This window comes from Gymnogyps californianus, chromosome 23 (assembly GCF_018139145.2).
Source record: "Gymnogyps californianus isolate 813 chromosome 23, ASM1813914v2, whole genome shotgun sequence".
NCBI lineage: Eukaryota > Metazoa > Chordata > Aves > Accipitriformes > Cathartidae > Gymnogyps > Gymnogyps californianus.
This window is the reverse complement of record NC_059493.1, coordinates 861,179-882,245: the sequence shown is the minus strand read 5'-3', so window position 1 is coordinate 882,245 and position 21,067 is coordinate 861,179. Positions and strand designations below refer to the sequence as shown.

Genomic DNA, 21,067 nt, shown 5'->3' with positions numbered 1-21,067 from the left:
GCCATTGTCTAAAATAATTACAGATGATTGTATTGCTTAACTTTGCCCAAAGTGTTTTCCTTGGCCTTTTTTCTTTGTGGTGAAGGGTAAGTGACTCCAAAGTTGAGGTTTGCTGAAGCCATCTCTGTCCCTGGAAAAGATAGCCCTCTATTTTGGTGCTTTATGGTCAAGGATCGTATCATAGAATCATAGAATAGTTTGGGTGGGAAGGAATGACTTTGTGTATACACAATTAGGGAAAAACTTTTTTTTTTGTTAGATGACTGCATGTTATGCCAGCTAGAGAGAGGTGTCAGAGGTGCAGGATGGCTTTCTCAGTACAGCAGCAGAGAGAAAATGGTTCTGGTGTTGCCAAGTGATGATGTGCAGTGATGGGTAATGTGCAGTTTCTGTGTGTCAGCTGGTTGTGGCTATGACTGTGGGAAAAATAAGTGCTGGGAACTATGTTTTAGTAAAGCTTTGGGAATGGTGAGCTGCAAACACCCTGTGCAAGGGAGTTGATGTGATTTTCCCGTAACTGGATCACAGCATCCTGACTTGGGGGAGAGGAAAAAGCAAAAAAATTCAGTGAGCCTGCCCCTTGTACTTAGGAAAGTGAATGCTAAGGAAGCTCTTCTGGCTTGTGAGATAAGGCAAAATATGACATAATTCTTGATGGATAAGAATCGGTAAGCATTCGGATTGTGCAAATGAGTGGCTTCGTGCCTGGTTCAGCAAAGCACTTAATTTTTAAGTACCTACTAGCACAACCGGAGCTTAAAATGCCTTGCTGGCTGTCCCTGGAGGCTAAATATGCCTAGGGCAGTTGTAGGGGACATCTGAAAAACACTTGGCTGTCCCCTCAGCTTTGGTGCTAAAGCACGGTGGGCTGTCTGGCATGCTGAGCTTTGAGGTGGATGAGATAGAGCTAAAACACAGAAAGCTGGAAACAATTCAGTGGTAAACCACATGCATTGTTTGTCCAGCTCAGGAAAGAATTTCACCCCTGAAGAATAAAGTTTTTAGTGGCTTCCAGAACGTTGATCAGGAACTATGGTAGTTCCAGATATTGTTAATTTGTTTGTAGAAGGGTGATGGAGAAAATCCAAAATGAAGCAGTGACTTTTTTTAAAGTGGGAATTGATGATGTGATAGTTGGCTCTTCCAAGCCCAATGATTTGACTAACTTAACTGAAAAGAGGAGCGATTCCTCCTCCTCAAACCTAGCTGCTTTTGGGTTATCCACAGTAGCCTTGGAAAAAAATGAGGGATGTGATCTAAGACAAAACTTGAAAATGTTTGCAGAGGGAAGACACATCCATGTGGTGGAGATGTTGTTTTTATAGCTATTATTGCAGAGCTCAAACACGCAGCTGGGAGATCATCATGCTACCTGTCTCGTTTGCTCCTGTGCAAACAGCGCTTAACGTCTCTGGGAGGTACTTTCAGCATGGATTTTAAAAGGAGGTGTTCTGCCTAATTGTGTTTGGATGAAGCTATTTCTATTTTGTTAGCGTACCTGCTGTCTCTTGCAGAGGGTGGTGGATCAGCATAGCAGGGTAACACAGAAAATGCAGTGTGTTTTGGGAACACTAATGGCTTGTGAAAAGGCCTTTGGTCCCGCAGATCCTGTGAAATCTAACCTGCTTTACTTTGTGTGTACAGGGCAGAGTCCAGCCAGGCCTCTTCTGGACTATGATTAACTCGGGTGAAGTGGCCTGTGTGCTTCAAACGCTGTCTGGCTACGGTTGAGCTTGCTTTATTTTGGCTCAGCATGAACAAAACAGGCTTTTTGTGGGGACCTGTTGTCTGGCAGGCACAAAACCTGCCTGCAGTAATACCTTGTTTTCTTCTCTGCTGTTTAAATAGTTATCTGATAGGGTGTGTTTGAAGATCTGGAGCAGAGCTTAAATGCAGCTCCAACAGCCGAGTAAGCGATTGTGTGTGAAGGTACAGTAATTGTGTTGGTAGGAAGGGGGTTCTCAAGACAAGCTATTTCTGATGGTTTCCCTACCACCACCACCACCACCAATGGGGCCGTCCCAGAAGGACAAGGTGGGTCTGTTGGTCCAGAAGACCTAGGCTGTGCCGGAGGGCAGTTGTGTCCATCGAGGGTAAGGCGTGCAGTGTTCAGCGTACAGTTCATCTGCTGTAGCAGCAGTTACTGAGCTTGGCTAATTTGTATGTTCACCAGTGAAAGGCAGCCCTGGAAGAGCTTATCACAAAAGGGTGATGGAAGGAGCGACCCATTTCTCTGTAAACTTCCTCACCATAGCATTAGTTAGTGCAGCTTACCTGGAGGCAGCATCTTGCGCTTGTTTGCAGATCGGCATTGCTGGCTGCCTGTGACTTGCTGGTTGCAAGAGGATTGCAGGCTTGCAATACATGTGAATCACTTAAATGCAGCAGAGTGCTATCTTCTTACCTTGCGAGGAGCTAAGAGAGGTGATCACGTGCAGCTTTGTGTGGCTGGTTTTACCTAGTTTAGAAGTGCTTGCCTGGCTGTGAAGAGTTCTGCATCCTGCTGAAATTACAGAAGAGCTGAAAATATAACTACCAGCGCTGGAAACTGGCCAGTACACTGACACAAACCTGCATGGAAAATTGCTCTGGCATTTGTATTGACTGGAGATAATTGGAACATCCCTTTTTTTTTTTTTTTCTTCCCCCCCCTCCCCCCCCCCAGCCTATCCTAAAACCAGTTAGCAAGAACAACAGTCAGGCCAGAAGTGTGTAGCAAGATAACTGTGTTCCCATGCTGTTGTAGAGGTAGATGCAGGCCTAAGTGCAAAAAACAGTGATGTTTCCCAAGAGACCTGTGGCTGTTGTTGGCTCTAAGCTGATGGTAATTGCAATACTGACTGCACGCTACCTGTTCAACAATGTTAATACATCTTAAGGATGAGCATATAAATAACTTTTTATGTCTTAGAATGAGAGCGGTATTTTAGCTTCTGCTGACTTGTATGGGAAGAGTTGAATTTCCTTCAGAACTTTAAATCACAGGCACTTGTTTATGAATGCAAGGCAGAACTGTCCTCTGAGCTGACTCTCAGGCTTAGTTCTTGCTTCTCTCCCTTCTGGTGCTTGCAAAGTCTCTGGATTTATTTGCTCTGTTGCATCTGAAGCCTGGATTGATCGCTTGCCTTTTGCTTTCCATACGGGTACTGGAAAAAAGGCTCTACCGGCAAAGATGTGAGGATGTTCCTAGCGCCTGGATTACTTTGCTTCTAAGCTCTGCCTTGTGTGTGACCCACCCTCCCCGGCCATGTGTGGCACAGCTATCTTAACTTCACTTGAGGCAGCGCAGGCTCTTGAGCTGACCTTGGTTGGCTTGGAGTTACACAAATCCTGGCATGTCTGTCTATTGTATTGGAGCTGGCATATTGCACTAGAGCTGGCAATTGCTGGCCGTTGGAAGGGTTGTCTTGCTTGCCGTTCACTGAAAATAGAAGTAAATGGTCCTGTAATGTGCATCTGGCAGTGCTTCATAGTAATTGCTTGTCAATTTGTCTTTGATCTATTTCCTTTCAACTTTGCCCACATTTAGCAAAGTTGGGGGTTGGACTGGAATAAGGAGGGAGAAGTTGGTTGTGGTCCGAGGCTCTGGAAGCTGAACGTAGTCCTTGAGGCTGACGAGGTGGTAATGTTGTAGATAGGTATTGTGCGAGGAGGAAGGGTTAACCAGTGGGGAGCAGCTGTTAGCAGGATAGTTAAAAGCTAAAGTAAGTGTATTTAATTTCAGCACGGTACTGTGAAAAACCGTCAGAGTTCAGATGAGTGCTGGGTGACTTGTCTAAGCAAAACCTGCTTGTTCAGTGCAGCGGTGACCAGGCAGACAGCGAGAGCTGGGCAGCACCCGTCCTTACCGCTGCAACCCGTAGAAGACACCCATCAGCTTCCACAAACAGGTCCCTCTTCTACTGTGTAATGCTGCATGGTAGGTGAAAGAAAACTCTTAAATCCATTAGAAAGCCTTCGTTAGGCAGTGTTGGCTGCAGTCCAGGTCCTTGATAGCTCGGTCCCTTCCTGGGCTGTGCTGAACAGCATCGCCGTTCCGGGCTGTCTAGTGCTGCCAAGTGAAAATTTCAGCCATCTATTAGGTCCTCCTTCCCCTCTTCTCTGTCATACCTTGCTGAAAAATGTGAACTGCGTTTTCTGTCTGCTTCTTACCAGCAAAGTTGCTGCTTTTGAGGTAGCTGTGGGAGTACTGGTCCTTCTGGAACTGCTCTTTTAGCATGTATCTGAAGTATTGGCCACAGTTGCCAATAAAAAGGTTTCAAGTACTTCAAAATGCTTCAAGTGTATTAGCTGGTAACCTACTTATGCACCTTAACCCCTAACCTTAAAATGAAGATGTGGTGTTACTGTTAACCTTTTGTGCAATGCAACAGTTTCGGGCGAGTGCCATTTTCTTTAGCAGGATGTGCAGTTCACGAGCAGTCAGTAATAAATGTGCGAGGGACTTGGGAGGTGAAGGATAGACCAAAGCTCCAAAACCATCTCTTGTGCACAAGAAACTTAAAAGGAAATCTCTCTAGGTCTAGGTACAGACCACTAAAGGCATCCCTGCCATTTCCAGACATTCAGACGTACAGCGGTTGTTGCATGAGAAACCTATAAGCAGATATACCTATAGCTCTGACCTTGGCCTGGAAAGGCCTGCAGCCTGAAACACTCCTGGAAGGAGCAGGATTCCTGTTGTAGCTCTGGCGCATGGATATGATCAAGCCCCATTTCTGTAAATATGTGTGGAATGCATGAAGGCCGGTGGCCAGATTTCTCTGCCCTGTCTGTGCACCTGCTGCTTCCTTTGGAAGCCAATTTGCAGGTGTAGGTTCTCGGTATTCTTAAAATTGGCCTGTATGTCCTGCTAATGGACTTTGATCTTTTATTTCTAGAGCCATTTGTGTATGAGGAGTGTGACAAGAAGCTGCTGTTCTTTGTGCTCTTTCTCTATCCCTTTCCGCTTTCCTCCTCCTCCTGCTGTTTTACTGAGTGTTTCGCAGTCAAGTTCTCTGCATGCAAAACGGGGAGTGCTGAAGGCAATTAGCAGTGGAAGGTGTAATAAATGCAGAGAAATTCAAATTAAGGTGGTATTTTTCACACCTTTTCTGATTTAAATGTGGAATGACTACCTGAGAGAAGTTAGACGTTCTTGATTATGTTGTGCCTTTCTGGACTAAATCCTGGATACTGCCAAAACCCGGGCTCAGTAAACTGTAGTTTGGAAGGAATATTGTGGTCTGTTTTAACTGAGGCAATCAGACCAGATGACGTATTAGTTGTTTAGAAAGTAAAACTTTGCACCCTCTCTTGAATGGATGTGGATCATCAAATTTTGCTTCTCTGATGGCAAAGTCGCTTACTCTAGATTGCTGCGTAACAATTGCTGTATGTACCCTGATTAAATCAATACTTGTTTTCTCTGGAGAAAAGCATGCTGCTTTTACTAGTAGCAAAATTGTCATGCTTTAATCTGCTGTCAGTGGGAGTTTAATAATAAAGTAACCAAATTGGTAGGTGTATTTGCAGGCAAAATAAGTGAAATGATTTTGCACAGCTTCCATGTGCGGTGTCGTCAGCAAACTAACTCCTAAGTTTGCAGGAGTTAAAGGTAAGGGAGAGAAGGACACGAGGATGTAATTTTCCTACGACTTGTGTAAGTACTGTGACAACTCTGCAAATGTTGCAGGCTTCCTTTTCCTTGGATGCGGCTCCACCTGACACATTTGTCTCTCGCTGCTCCATTTGGAAGATGCTCCAGGCCACGTTTCTCTCGGGTCCCTATGTTTTGATGTTGCAGTCCTGTATCAGAAAGCATTAACTAACTTAATTTTTATTTTATTTGTTTTTTAGATTCTAAATTTCTCTTTCCTTTGAGCTCTCAGGACGGTTTAGCCATGTTCTCTGTTGCATAGACTGCGCTTTTCTTTGCCAGTTGTCCCTGGTTGCTTGTAAGCAAAATAGCATGATGTACATATTCTAGCGAGGGTGCTCTAGGAGTGACTTTGTTAATTAGTACAAGATCCAGACTAGAGGAAAGGTACCTTGCCCAAAACTTTGCTAATGAGACATTAGCAGTTGGTCTGAAGAGGTACCAGTCCCACTTCTGCTAAAGCAAAGATTTGGAAGAAGGTGGTCCTTGAATTTAGTGGCTCTGCTTTTTTTTATTTTAAAGTTTAATTGATCTATTTTTGCTGCTCAGCTCGTGTTTCTTTCTGCTGAGCGTGGCACTGTAAACAGAGATACAGTATCCTGCTGGCCTCCAGGCCTGGCGGGAGGGGCTGTGAGAAGGGAACTGAAGGGGGAGGCTTCTGATGGACAACTTCTGACTTTCGTGTTTGGAGGAAAAAAAAAGTCTTAAGGTTCCCAAAAAGTTTTGATGATGACTGAGACCCTGTAATAAAAAAAAAAAAAAAAGAAAAATGTTTTTTGTTTGTTTAATGTTTTCTCTAGATTTTATCTGTGGTCCGTGGAAATATTGTACAGAAATTAAAAAAAATAAGTCCAAACCTGATCTCTCCAATGATTTTAAAAAGCATAATGTGTTAAGAAAGTAGGGACTGGGGAAGTTGTGCTGGTTATGGGTCCCTTATTTCTTACTGGCTCCATTGTGGTTTATAAGGGGGGGGGGAATCAGTAGAGTGCTGTCTTGCTTTTTTCAACGTAGACATCCTTTGGGCTAAAGATAGCACAGCGGGATGTGCAGATTTGTTCTCCAGAAATGAGACAAATGTGGCTAGGATAGAACAATAAGGCTACCGCTGCGGGTTTAGGAGTTCTTAAAAATGTCTTGTAATTTGAGATCCTCAACTTGAAGCAGCTTAAGGGAGAGAGTTGGGGTTATTTTTGTGTCTGAATTTGAGCACTATGAAGAAATGAGGCCCTCCAGAACTACAAGGGTTTTAAAACCCTCTCTGGCAGGAGCGAGCAGCATCTCTATGGCTTGCCGTATCCCAGGGCCATGTCCCATTTTTCCGAATTTGAATATCCATTTTGCAGCCTGGTTATAGTTTAAGACTTTAATTGAAGTCTTGACACTTTTTTTTCTTTTTTTTTTTTTCTTTTTTTCTTTTCCCTTCTTTCTGTTGCACCTTTTTGCAACTTCTCTGGGGCTGCTACCAGTTAGTTCTGCTCCTAAAAGTCAGTGGGGCTTCCTTGGAAAACCTGGTCTAGTTCCTATGGCAAACTATGATGTGTCAAACTCAGGTTTTTGCATGCTAAGAGAGATTTTTGTTTAACGGCTCTGGTGCTGACAGGCATGTTATTTTCAAGTGTAACTTCTGTGGTTGTTCTGGAAGATGGGCTGTAATGGGTGCCATAAAAGCTGTTTGATAACAAATGGGGAGGGTTATACTTTGAACACAGCAGCGTTGTCTGGTCATTTGCTCTTTTTCAATCTTTTCATAGTAAAAATAAATCCCAGTTTTAGTAAAAGCTTCAGTGGGCCTTTTGGCTGTGGTGTTTGATTTGTTAACAGCTTGTAAGCACCAGTTGTTGCAAGACTGGCATTGTCAAATGCAACCTATTTTAACACTAAATTTATCCAACTGTGACTTTCTTGCTTGTCACATTTTACATGATAGGAAGGAACTCATTTAAGTGCTAAATAACCATTAGTAACAATTATGTACAAACATGTCAAATGTAACTATATATGTATTGTTGATCTGATGGTTTCTGGCAGCTTGTAAAGAATGGGATTCACCAAAGGGCTCAGACTTTTACAATGAGAGTTCTTTGGGATGTGACTAGCTTTTTACGGTGTGTAACTACAGCTCTTGGCGTCGTGGGACTTCTGAAGGCTACGGCAGCACCGAATCATAACTTACTATTGAGCTGATTCTCTAGAAGTCCTTAAGCATAAAAGAAATATGTGTAGTGATGTAAGGTATCGGAGAGGAAATGAAGCGCTGTGAGGTTGTGCATCGACAATGTCATCGTGCTTCCCTTTTTACCATTGTGCAGCACTTCTTGGCTACTGGATACATGCGAGACTTTGTTGTGATTCATTCTGATCTCTGGGAGCCAGGTGCGAAACTTTGATGCCTATATACCTCCATCCTCAATCAGCTTCCTATTTCTGTCCAGGACTACAAATGTAAAACCCAGATATATTTTGATGCATTGCTAGCAGAGATGAAAGCCTTTCATCCTAAACAAGTCAAGTATGTCCTGGGGGTCCTGACTTTACTAATAGCAATGACCACAAAATGAATTGTGGGGTTTTTTTGGGTTTTTTGCCTTGTTCTTCTGTCCTCTTTTAAAAGCACTAACATCAAACCATGTGTGGGAGATGGGTTTCTTCTGCTTCTTGCACAAATCAGCTTTGTAATGTAACTTAGATGCTTCAAAAGTTGGGAAGCCTTTTAAGTTTAGGCCTTTAGTAATTCAGTAGATGATCTGTAGCTCTGATTTCTGTCCAAGGCAATGTTGCTGTTTATACTTCAGCTTTCATAATGGAAATTAATGGAGCAATGAAGGACTGTCTGGCAGGACAAGTAACCGGTGTAATTGCTTGTTTTTACGGAGATGTTAAATGTTAACTTTGCTTCCATTAATTGAAGATTTGCTCCCTTGGATTCCTTTTAGTTCCCAGAAATAACTGTCTAGGCAGAGTTGGAAGCTCTGGAGCTAAGCACATGTAAGAGGCGCTCCCACCACGGTTCTGTTGGTAGCTGCTGAGAGCCCTCCCTCTTCTGACTCTACTCTGAAGGCAGATGGAGGTGGGACAGGGTTGGAAGCAAGGACCAAGAGGTTTCTTTGTTAATGAATAGGACGATTTTGTGTCTTCTGCAGGTGGATTTGCGATAGTGTTTCTTGTGAGGACTAACAATGGGATGAAATGTGCCCTGAAGCGGATGTACGTCAATAACGAGTACGACTTGCAAGTCTGCAAAAGAGAAATCCAAATCATGGTAAGTCACCACTTTGGGGCCCCAGACTGGGAGTGGAATGGTGTGAGCGCCTCGTCGCCTTCTGCCTGTGACCTGTGTAGCATCATGTCACAAACTGTGGGTTTTCTTAGCAAAACTGTCTTTCTTTTGGAAAGACCTAACGCCTGGACTTATACGACTATGTGAAAATCTCGTATTGAATTATTTAAAATGTAAATAGTTTCAGCGGACAAGAAAAACATGGGAGCTGAAAAAGCAGAGGGAATCTCAGGAAAATGAGGGGAGGAAAAAACTCCTATGTCAACCGCACGACTTAATGGGAAAGGGAAGAGCTGAAGAGGTGAGCGTCGTTGGGGGATGTTAGACTTCAGAGTCTAACAATCTTCAGTTCAGGGCTAAAGTCTTAAGCCTTTTAGACCTCATCAGAAGAGGCTGGTGATTCTGATGTAACCGTCTGAACTCAAATCAGACGGTTTGGATGAATGGAAGACCTCCATCCGGAGATGAATTTGTATCACAACAGCTTCTAATCTTTTGGGTTGGGATGAAGGCTCTCTCTGTATTGGTGAGGTCGATAGATTAAAAACAGTATTTGTGGGGTAGTTACTGGCTGGGCTTTTGAAACAGGGAAGCGTTTATAATAAGCACTGGGATGTTTCTCTAGATTATTGGATACAAGGAGTTATATGATAGGATAGCTGTTTTTAATAGCTGTTTTAAACTTAGCGTCTCTAAACAAAGAAGAAATTGAGATGGTCCAAATAGATTTACTTAGTCTTGTTTGGAGCCTGGTAAACATGGAAAGTGCCACTTTTGAAGTTGTAATCAAAGATATTGATGAACACTTAGAGCAACTGTGAGGTGGGGAAGGAAATATAAAACCCCCGTTCTGCTAATTTACAACACGAGGTATAGGTTTGGGATAGATGATCTTCGTATCAGAAGCTCTTACCTGTAGCAATTCTGGGTGTGTTTTTTGAAGTAGCTTTTAATTAGGTTAATACCTTTAAAGATAACTTCTGGAGTTTGTGCGATAGTGCCATGAAGCTGTTGGGCATGCTTTGTCATCACCATAGCTAATGCTACACGGGAAAAGTTGAGATTAGATCTTACATCAAAGGTTTTAGCTGTGCTCACAAAGCTTGTTGACTTGAATTTTACTTGCTGGTGCTTTCTGTTGTTTCCATGTCTTTGGTGCCTCTTTGCAATGTGTGGCTAACCTGGAAAGTGAGGGCGAAGTATCCTTCTTACTTAGCAGGTCTGCCTGCTCCTGTACTGAATCTTACCATGAGCACTAATCTTTGGCCTGGAGAACCAATACGTCACTAAAAGGACATATTTTCTTCTTTCCTAGCTTTTGTGCAATAAAGAAGTAAACTTAACTGCACTTTTTGTAACCCTACAGCATGACAGCAGAAGGTGGCCAGCAGAATGTTGATTTTTTTTTTTTTTTTTTTTTTTTTTTTTACTGGTGAGGCTGAACATTGAACTGGACTGGCTATCACACCTGGGAGTGTGTGTGAAGCTGGCAGTCCCAAAGGAATGATTTTTCCCTGCAGGTTTAGCATGTGTCACGGATAAGTCATTGATATGAGAACTTGTGCTTTAATCCGTTGAGTTACTTAAAATAAGGTACTTCTAAAAGCAAAGTTAAAATTTATTTTATTACCTTAGTGGGTTTTTTTTGAGCATGCAAAGATTTGAGATGTTGTTTGTCAGCAGAAGAGTGGAAGGAGATGAGAAAAGTAAGCACAACATGTACTGTGCGTGGCCACCACAAAACATCTGCTTTGTTCTCCCCTCTACGTAAAGGAGGAGCAGCTCCAGGTGGCTTGGCCTGGGCCATCTGAGGGAACATGCAAAAATCGGGACCGATCCCTGGACAAGTTAGTTCGTCAGGCTGGCTGTTTCTCTGCTGTTTGTCTCAAATCCTTCTGGGAGGAAAACAGGTAGAGACAGACCTCAGATTTGTTCAAGTTTTGCATGCCGATTAATCCAAGGTGACAGAAGCTTGCGCCTACACAGCAGAAGAGCTAGGAAAGCTGTGCAGTGTAGAGGAACCAGATTAAAATGTTGCTCGCTCTCTATATGGCTGGTTTATGCTTGGAATTTATTTATCTTACAGCGGGATCTATCTGGCCACAAGAACATTGTTGGATACATTGATTCCAGTATAAACTCAGTAAGCAGCGGTGACGTGTGGGAAGTGCTGATACTAATGGACTTCTGTCGAGGTGAGTATGAGCTCAACGTGTTGTTCATTAGTAGATTTGTCCCTTTTCAGTGCTTACAGGAAACTTGCACAACATCTTCCTTTAAAAAAACCAAACCTGTTCCTAGGCCTGGCCCTTTCTTGGCTACCAAGGAACTGTTCTGAACAAAGCAAAGCCAAAACTAGGGGTGGAGAAGTGGATGATATGTGAGGCTATGTTGACTCTGTTAATGGGATTGGTACCACCTTTGCCCCTGCCCAGGGTGGTCCTAGGTCCTTTCTGTTGTGAAGGAGAGCCCTTAAATATATATTGCTGTTTTCTGTAGGCTGGTCCACACAAGCGGTGGCTCTTCTAAAGCTGCCAGGCTGTGGAATGAAATTCTTCTTCACTTTGTCATATTGCAAGCTTTTTTCCACTTCAGCCTGACTTAGGATTGTTCTGGAAGAAGCATGAAATGGATAATGTGAAGCCAAAAAGTATTCCTTTTACCTCTGACCTTTTTGGTTGGCTGTCTCTAGCCAAACAGGCTCTTCCAGTCTTTTCCAGCTGTCCCAAAGCTTTGATCTCCTGTGGCTAGGATGTGGTGTTTGGAAAATGACGCATGTGCTGTGCTCAAATGCCTCTCGCAGGAATAGTGTTAAGCAAAAATAATGTTGTGGCCAGGTGACTTCAGAAGTCTGTGGCTGTTTTGGATGGTGGCAGCTGATGGAAATAGGTATTCTTGGGACTGTTTGGCTTTTAACTGAAGTCAGGTGCATTGTAGCAAGAACAACTAGATGCTAAAATGCCTTTAAACATGTACGGTACAGCTTTCTGTTCTTCTGTGCCCTCTTTGCTGCTTCGTTTCGATGCAGGAATCTTGACTAACTTGCATTGGGTTTGTTTGCTGGTAAAGGGAAGAACCTCATGTGTAGTTTTGCTGAAGGAGTCATTATGTAAGCTCTCTGTAAGCTTAAACCGAAATATCGCAAGGAGTGTTGTAAGAACTAGCCTGGCAGTGCTAGTAAATCCATACTCAGCTCCATGTGGCAGACCCCACTGTGGAGGGAAGTGCAAACCGATAGCAATTCAGAATGCACTCCCTCCAGCTGCATTAGCCTCCCTTCTGTGCCAAACTTTGGGCTGGTGAAGTAAAAATCTGTCTTTCTTGGGCTGATGAAGTAAAAATCCGTCTTTCTAAGGTGTTTCCTTCCATTTGAAAGGAGGTGAGCTACAAGGTGGTATTTCTCACGTGGCTTGCTTTTGCCAGGTGCTCTGCTCGGCACATGCCTGCCTCTGTCTCCAACATTCAGACTGAAGCACAGGAATTGCTGTTATACGTTGGATTTTTCCCTTGTTACTTTCCTTTTGTGTCAAACGGTTTCCAAACCAAATCAGTGTGTCTTTGTGTGCAGAACCGCACTCACTTTGACTGCGAAATGTTCACAGCTGTACTATGTATTAAGCTGAGCTTTTCTTTTGTACCATGAAAACAAAGTTTTCCGACACTTGTGATGCGAATTGATACAGTTTTGCTTTGCCAAAGGTTCAGAAAGGTGTTTTGAGGGGGGAGGAACCTCTGTGTGGAATGTTTTGGAAAGGCCTTGACAGCAGCAAAACCTCAAAGTTGAGGCAAACTCAGGACTCGTTCATGAAACCTTGCTTTTGTTTGTCTGGAGTTTCCCTTGTTACAGATGGTTTTTTAATTTTTTTTGCCAGTCTATGACTTTAGCCAAGCCACTTAGTAGTGTATGGGTTTTTTGAGTGTCTCCCTTTCTCCCTCCTCTTGCTTACATGTGGCAAACTATTTTGTGGACTGTGGGTGCCCCAAATTCAGCCTTTTATTCCTCTAGTCTGACAAAAAAAGTCTTATTTTGAAGAAGAAAGGAAAAGATGCAGCTTAGTCAGAGTTACATTTGAGTGTTAACACAGCTAGGTGAATGTGGGCCTTAAAGCTGACTTGCTGCTCTCGAAGCATTGTTCGAAGACAAGATGAGATGTAGCGCTTGCCGGCAGGTATGCAAAACTCGCTGGGATTTACACGAGGAAATGAGAATGAAACAAGATGAGTAAGCGGATTGCAAAAAGCCTCTGGGGAAGGCTTGGTGCAAATTTTGAATTTGAACTCATGAACTTCTTGTGCGCTGACTGTACGGCCGCGGTTTGATGGGGAGCAGACTAAGACCGGTTAGGTCTAGTAGGACTGGGGCTTAGACCAGGCCGGACCTCAGTTTGCATACCTGCTCTCATTCATGGTGTTTGTTTCTCCTCAGGAGGTCAAGTGGTGAACCTCATGAACCAACGCCTGCAGACGGGGTTCACGGAGAATGAGGTCCTGCAGATCTTCTGCGACACCTGCGAAGCAGTAGCCAGGTTGCATCAGTGTAAAACGCCAATAATCCACAGGGATTTGAAGGTGAGTTGTGGACTCCAGTAATGCAATGGGGAGTGTGCATCCTCCTTAACGTGTCTGTCTGCTGCCTACGCCTGGCAGACAGGCTTTGAATACGCGTACTGTGTTTCTGTTGTTAGTAATGAGGAAAAGTGGGCATAAATACCTCTCTCTATTGGAAGATAAAAAAAGAAATGAGCCTCTCATTGCTGCTTACCATATGTTTACCACCTATAGATCTACTTCAAAAACACAAATGTTTGTGAATAATTCTCTTTTGCACAGGAGATGTGCCAGAACGTATCTGATGAATTATTCACGGTGACTTTCTACCACCTGAAACACTATTGATGTTATAAGGTAGTTCACAAAAAGCATGCTGTAAGTTTGTTTCCTGGACCCACATTAAAAGGATCCCTCCAGAGATGTTGGCCTTGGGGCAGGAGTCGTTAGAAGCTTTTGAAACTGGCCTCTAACTCTCTGTTGACCACGAAAGTGCATTGTAAAACTCTGTGTGCTTAGCTGGGAACAGAGCTAGGCCAGCGGGGAGAGCTTTTGAAAAATCCCATGCCTATAATCAAACAAACAAACAAAAAGACATTCCCTTTCCTCTCAACTAGCTCGTAAAATGCCTGAATAATATATTCAGTCAAGGAGGTGGCTCCTGTGTACATTTGAAATTCAGATGTGCTTGGTGGGTCAGGTTCTGTTTTCAGAGCCCTCAACAGATGTTTTTGTGCCGCTGGCTCTTGTTTTATAGGAGCAAAAGATGCCACGTGTGCCAACGAGAGCCAGGTAGCACAGGGGAAAAAAATCCTCAGGGTTTGGTATGCTTTAGCATGTTTCAAATGACTGTGACTCCACTGCTCAGTCAGTTTGAATATATGAAACAAGTCTGACATCTGTTTTTCTAGAGTGAAACGGGTGGAGTCTTAGAAATTTGAGGCCTGGATTTAAAGCTGTTAAGGTCTGTGGGCATCTCGCAGGCGTTTGTATAGGCAAGAAGAACTGGGGTGAGAGGATGAGGCTTAGGAACAGGGACCTCTCCAGTTGGTATTAACCCCTGCTGTTACCTTTTTGGTGAATCCCTGGGGTTTTTAATAAAGAGCATGTTGTGTGGCATGTGAATAAATTCTGGGACATCTGTGATGGATTAGTGAGTTGATCTTGAGCGTTACTTTCTACACTGAGTTGCAACTGAAATGGACGGTTAAGATCTGATGTCCAGCCCACTACTGTGTGCTTGTGCTTAGATCAATAAAGTTTTTGCAAGGCTTGGCTCTTGGTTGGTAAGCTGTGCCCAAGGTCAGAGAGTTGGCTCTTCTCTGCTTTGAGACATGTTTCCCAGTTGAATATTATATTATTTCTGTTGTGATGACCTCTGGAGCTCCAGTCACAATTGGGATCTAAGTACTAACACAGAATTAATGATTTAGATATGTTTTGACTTTATTTGAGTCCAAATTTAATAATGCCAAGGGGAAGCTGCAATTCCAAGAGGGACTAAGGGCCAGAGAAGTTCTGTACAAAAGTTCTGAGTGTAAGGAAAGGCATCCTTTGGGTAGATGTTTTGCTGGGGTGAACGTGACCCTGTTGAAGAGTCAGCAGATGTTGACTTTGCAGACAGCTGCGTGGGGATCGGAGGCTTTTTTTGCCTTCCAGCTCTTTGATGTTGCTCTGATGCTGGAGGTTCCTGCCCAGAGAGCTCTGCCAGCAGAAGGGATTGTGTGAATAGTCTTTAAGCCTTTTCAGACAAACGCAGCTGGATCAGTTTCAGCGGCCTGTGGCTGTGATTTTGAATTAACCCAACAGGCTTTGCCTGAAGCAGAACAACCTCCTGTTGGCACCGTCTCCAACTGGTGGGAAGTGACCAACAGCTGGGGACAACAGCACCTTTAAGCAGCGTGCCTATAGGCAACAGCGGACATCTCACTGCTAATAGAGGCCACGAAAAAGATAGTGTCATCCCTGTGTGTGTTTGTTAAGGTTTTCCTTCCTGATCTGATGGTTAACTCTCAGGTGCTGTGTCAGTCTGTCCCTGTGTGCTTACAGCTGCGTGATGTGCTGTACAGGGTCTGATGTTTAGTTTCATGTGCTTTGACTGACTGCCACAAAAACAGGCATATATTGCTGCTGCTTTTTCCTGAAAATTAGGAAGCCCCTCATGTGCCGCCTCTACCCCTGTAGAGGCAGCGTAAGCCTACTGGCAGCAGGCTTGCCTTGCATGGTTACTTTTGCTTGTTCTTGCAGATATTTTCCTCACCCTCAGGGTTCATAGGCCATTGCTGCTGCAGGGCATTCCCTAAAAAGTTTATTCTTGTTCTCCTCTCTCTGGGGTAAGAACACTTTCTATATCTTTAGGTTAGGCCTTTTAACAGCGAAGAACGAATGGCCAAACCTTCTTCTGGCTATCTGTTATATTACCCTAGCGGTGAAGTCTCTGCTTCCAAGTTGGAATCTATGCAGAGAAACTATAATTGTCAGACCCCAGAGGAGTAGGGTTTAGTGAGGTGGAGGGAGGGGAAAATCTATCTAGGGCCGATGATAACAATTTACACAACTACCCTATACCTAGTGGCAGTTGTTTGCATAACTTGTTTTATACTTAACCTTGTCTTTCCAGTCTCACATCCTGTAACATGTGTTGTTCAAAGCACCAGCTTAGAGCCAGCTTTGATTTCGACAGCTTGGAGCTTTCTGCAGTGAGAGGTCTCCCACTTCTACCTGTGATGCTTCTGCTAGTCTGAACCTATCTGGTTCCAGGAGTAGATGACTGGAGCAGCTGACTTTTCTTGTAGTAGACACACAGCAGGATACAGCAAAATACTGTGTCAGTCAACCCAGAGGATGCTGTTGATCAAAACATCTTTCTCCTTTCCTTTCCCTACTTTCTGAAATAACCAGAAGGTTGTGCTCTCATGTTAAGGATTTAGTTTGTTCTGCTTTCATTTTGGCAGGAGTCCTTCCAGTGTTGCACTTCTGTGGTGTGATAAGACAGTCACGCTGTGCTGCTGTTCTCTCTGTGCCTTGTTCCATCACCCTTGTTTGTAATGCCAGGTCTTGCCCTGATGCCACCAACAAGCCTTTCCCTGGAATTTGTGTGGATGGATCTGTGTTCAGAGTGTAATATGTAGAATTGTTCAGTCCTCTAATGGTAAACCCTTGTATTGACCATGTTAAGAATACGCCTGTACCAAAATCAGTTAGTGCTCTTCGAAGTCACGTTGCATTTGTTTCTTTGCTACGAAATACTAAATCAGCTTTCAGAAGCTTTCAGAATAATGAATGGTGCCAGGGGAGGAAGGGAAGTTGAAACATCTCTAAAGAGACCTGAAGGTGCTGGAAAGCAGTCAGAAAGGGTACCTTGGTCGTGCATCCATCCCAAATCGCTACCTGAACTTAGAAATACCGGCCTCAGAAGCCATTGGTCTCACGACAGGATAATGTGTGTTGATTTTGCTAGTTAAAGCCTTATTCCTTATCCCTCGCCAATCTGTGTCTGCGCAGTGTTTTTACCACTTAAGGCTTTAATAAAAAAAAGGCATTTGTTTCAGAGAGTAAAGACAGAAGCTAGCTACATTCTGTAACTAACAAAACTTAAGGCAACTCATATTTTCCCTTAAAGGTTTTTGTTTGGGGTTTAAATCTGGCGTTGTAAGTGTTGGGCATGTCAAAGACTGCAGCTGGAGTTGTAAGGGCTCAGCAGTGCTGAAAACTGGATTGGAGCTTTGAGTGTTTGACTGGAAGAAGGCACCTCCACACTCTTTTAAAAAGACAGTTTTCTCTGGCCTGGCAGTCAGTAGCAGTAATTCAGGTACTTTGTTTTGCTGGTTTGTTTTTTTTTTTTTTCTTTCTTTCTGGAAGTTACTGGACAAGCCTGGTTGCTGGATAGTCCAGTGCTGATGTTTAATAAAGCTTGCAGGATGTTTCAGTGAGAAGTCACGTCAGACTTCTCAGCCAGATAAAGTGGAAGGATTCTTCTGGAAATGTTTGATGAGTATTTGCAGGAAATAGGGAATAACACTGTCAGTGTTGATCTGCTGGGGAGAACATCTGTGTGCAATGCTTTATTCAAAGCAGATGGAGAGCAGAGGGGGGAAGGGGTGGTGTTTAACCCTTGGTTTCAAGCCAGCATTTCCCCCCTCAGCTGCTCTAATTTGGCTGCATTTTCTGATGCTTAAAATGCTGACTACTTCTTTTTCTTTCCTTCTTGTAAAGATCATCCTTGATGGAGAGGTCTACTTCCAAAAGATTTTTGTTAGGGAACACTTATGTGGTGATTTTTTTGAAATATATGAGCAGTATGTTTTATCTCGTTGTTGTATCTGAGCATTTGACATTGATTGAACATAAATACGTTAAAAATTGTGTGCGTTCCCTTGAGAGAACATGCTGTTAATGTCACTGTACAGACGAGGAACTGGAATACGGGGATGCTCTGCCAAAGCAAAGAACCGAACCCGGGTTTTTCCACATCTTAGGTCGGTATTGAAACATTTAGACAGCTTTCTTAGGTGGGTGCAAGCTAGATTTTTGTTACTGCATGATTAAGTGTGAGTATTTAGGGGAAAGGCAGTGACTCTGCTGATTTTATTTATTCTTTTTTTTTTCAGCTATCCCAGGTGTTTGTTTCAGCATTTGTTTCAGTTGTCTGATTCAAGCTACCAAATAATATTTAAAAGCAGGGGGTCATCTTCTCAGCAGCCTGGAGGAAGCTCTGCTGATACAACCACTGTTTAGGGAGTATGGGGTACCCAACACATTCTGATAACAAGCCAGTAAAGTGTGAGCATAAGCTGAGGTTTGTTTTGAATGAGACCCGAAGTGACAGGTGAAATGCAGGCAAAGAACTGGAGATGTATTATAATTTCATAAAGTATGGAAGTGTGTGTGCTGTCATCCGTTTGCCTCCTCTCTGCCCCACTAGACAGCGAGGAGTTATAGCCCTTTATAAAGTTGTGGACAGCTTGTATTAGCTGTCCCAAATTCAGATGCCAGACTGTCGCTCATAGTAGCTCAGGGAAGTTGAGCACTAAACACACCGGGACACAGTTCTTGTCCTGAAGCACATAGTAGTCTTAGTAGAGGCAAGGTGATGTGCTTGCAAAAGGAGAAAGGAGAGGTGGCAGGGTGGAAGGCAGCGTTACAACTGTGCTGCCACGATTTGACTGCTATTTTAGGAGATGTGACAGAGTTTTGATGCCTATTTTCTTTGCTGTCATGTTATGCTTTTATGTCAGATGTGTCTGATGTGTCTTCAGGCACTAAAAACCCTGGCTCATCTAAAGAAAAGGAATGTTTCTTTGTCTGAGCGATTCTGTATTTGTCTGTGATGCTCGTAGGTTGAAAACATCCTGCTGCACGATCGTGGCCACTACGTCCTGTGTGACTTTGGAAGTGCTACTAACAAGTTCCAGAACCCTCAAACAGAAGGGGTGAATGCGGTAGAGGAGGAGATCAAAAAGTAAGTGTGCTTTTCCTTTTCAACTCGGACATAGTTTGTATTTGAAGGGTAATTTTTTTTCTTGTACGGGGACTAAATTTTACTCAGGCCTGTTGCAGCAGATTGGATGCTGCTGCATAGAAGTGTCTGCTGCAGGTAAATAAGTGCCTGGGGGAAGGTGAACGAGAAATTGAGCTTGATGTAATTGCTTTGGACCTGAAAGACTGAGCATACTAATGCAGAGAAGTTGCCCACCTTGACGAGGTAGTAACATGTTCTGCTATGCATGGGGTCAGTCTGTCTCTGTCCTTCATCTGTCTTGGCTTCTTTGAACTGCAGTACAGCAGATGACAAAATCGCTGTCCTCCATGAGCCACTCAACATAAATCCTTGCAGTGACTAAGGGAACGCATGGCCTAACTCCTCAGCTCTTCATAGAAAATGTAAGGACCTTGAGGTGTTTTAATCTGGCTCCTTCTCTTGCCCCGTGCCTGACCAGCTATAGCGGTAGCAACTAGGTGCGCCTTGATGCTTTTAAAAAGGGAGCTTAGCTGGCAGGACAGTAGGACCTAGATCAGGAATGGAGCAGTCCTCCAGGTCCTTGGTCTTGCTTTAGTTTTAACACCATCACTGCTGCGAATTTTCCAGTTCTGTTAATACAATATTCTGGCTAGAAAACAGCATGTTAGAAATGTGTGCAAGTGCCTCCTTTTTGTTAGGATTCAATTACACCTGCATGGATTTCCTAGACTTGTTTGACTGAAGTTTTTAGAGTGCTCCTCGTCTGGCTTTGCAGTCCTTTTGGAATGCCCTATTTGTACACTTATTAACATGCCTACAAAAACTTTGCCTTTAGCAATGCTTTCTTGTGATCAAGGTAGATAGCATGCAAGGTGCCACAGCAGAAATTCTAGACCTACCGATAGGAAATCTTATTGTAAGAGTCTCTTAAACTGTGGCACAGTTTCCAGCTTTTCCATTTGTAGTGATTTGTTAAAATGAGACAGATTCTAGCTATAGTTTGAGATATGAAATAACCTTTCCCTTGTTTACAATGACTCTGAGCAGGAGTCCTGGTATGGAAGTCTATTTATTAGCAGCCACGTATCCGGTTACGATCTTTGTAATACAGTTGGCCAAAGCCCCAGCAGTGAGGACATTGCAGAGGACATTTGACGACTGACCTTGTTAATACTCTGAATCCTTGAATATTTCGGTTCTAGTTCTTAAAATGACTGTACTGTTTTGTGAGTAACTTGCTTGCTTTAGCAAGGATCTTAGTTACTGCTTTGGTTTCACAGGGCAGTTTGCAAGGGTTAGTATTTTATTGTTAGAGGTACGTAGCAGATGCTGCTGTTAAAAGATTTTCCAATAGATTGTCTTCTTTAGTAACCCTTTCCCTAAAATGAAGAGGGAAAGAGTGAGTTTTGAACTATTTGGAAATGTGACGTAGTGGAAATGCATTTAATATCCATTTCGAACTCACCGATAGACCTTTCTGCTACAGGTACACTACGTTGTCCTATAGAGCACCAGAAATGGTCAACCTGTATAGTGGCAAACTTATTACTACAAAAGCAGACATATGGGTACGTATGAAAACCGCTTAACATCATACAACCAGACTGCAGCTTGCTTTCATTACCATAATGACAGGGTAGCTGTCTGGCTGGGGCTAACCTAGTTGTCGTAAGAGACTGGACAGTTTGTGAATAAAGAGTTCCTCTGCTTGACGTTTCTGACGAGTTACTGCTGAGCAGGGTGGTTTGTGGATAAAACATGCGTGCTTCTTTGCGTGCTACCTCCCATGTGGTTTTAATTTAGAGATGTATGAAATTCCAGGGTTGAACAGTGCAAATCTGATTTTGTATCTTAAGAGTTAAAACAGAAAATTCAGAGTATTGTGACTTCTTGTGCCTGGGTTGGGTTGCAAGCATGTGAAATCAAGGTTACTGGTCAGAACTTAGTAAAAAAACCTGAGAAAACAGACCTTCCCCCAGGAGCAATAGTGTGCTTACCCTGGACAGTGTAACACAGGTCTGAGTTGTCAAACCTGGCCAAAGACCAAGCTTTTGCACTGCTTTTTCTAATGACCAGTGCAATCTTGCCGTGCTTTTCATCTGGAAAGCAAAATGCAACTGTGGTGTAATCCATTACTGGC

General features: G+C 43.4%; 1 protein-coding gene across 6 annotated transcripts in view; it reads left to right on the top strand.

The window, feature by feature from the left end:
- AAK1 (AP2 associated kinase 1) overlaps positions 1-21,067 on the top strand; it is an 85,826-nt gene that overhangs the window by 17,525 nt on the left and 47,234 nt on the right. For all 6 annotated transcript variants that reach the window (XM_050910369.1, XM_050910366.1, XM_050910368.1 and 3 more), the window contains exons 2-6: positions 8,782-8,900; positions 11,005-11,113; positions 13,345-13,487; positions 18,806-18,927; positions 20,414-20,495. In XM_050910369.1, coding sequence (XP_050766326.1) covers positions 8,782-8,900; positions 11,005-11,113; positions 13,345-13,487; positions 18,806-18,927; positions 20,414-20,495 — 575 coding nt within the window. The remainder of the gene's footprint in view (positions 1-8,781; positions 8,901-11,004; positions 11,114-13,344; positions 13,488-18,805; positions 18,928-20,413; positions 20,496-21,067) is intronic.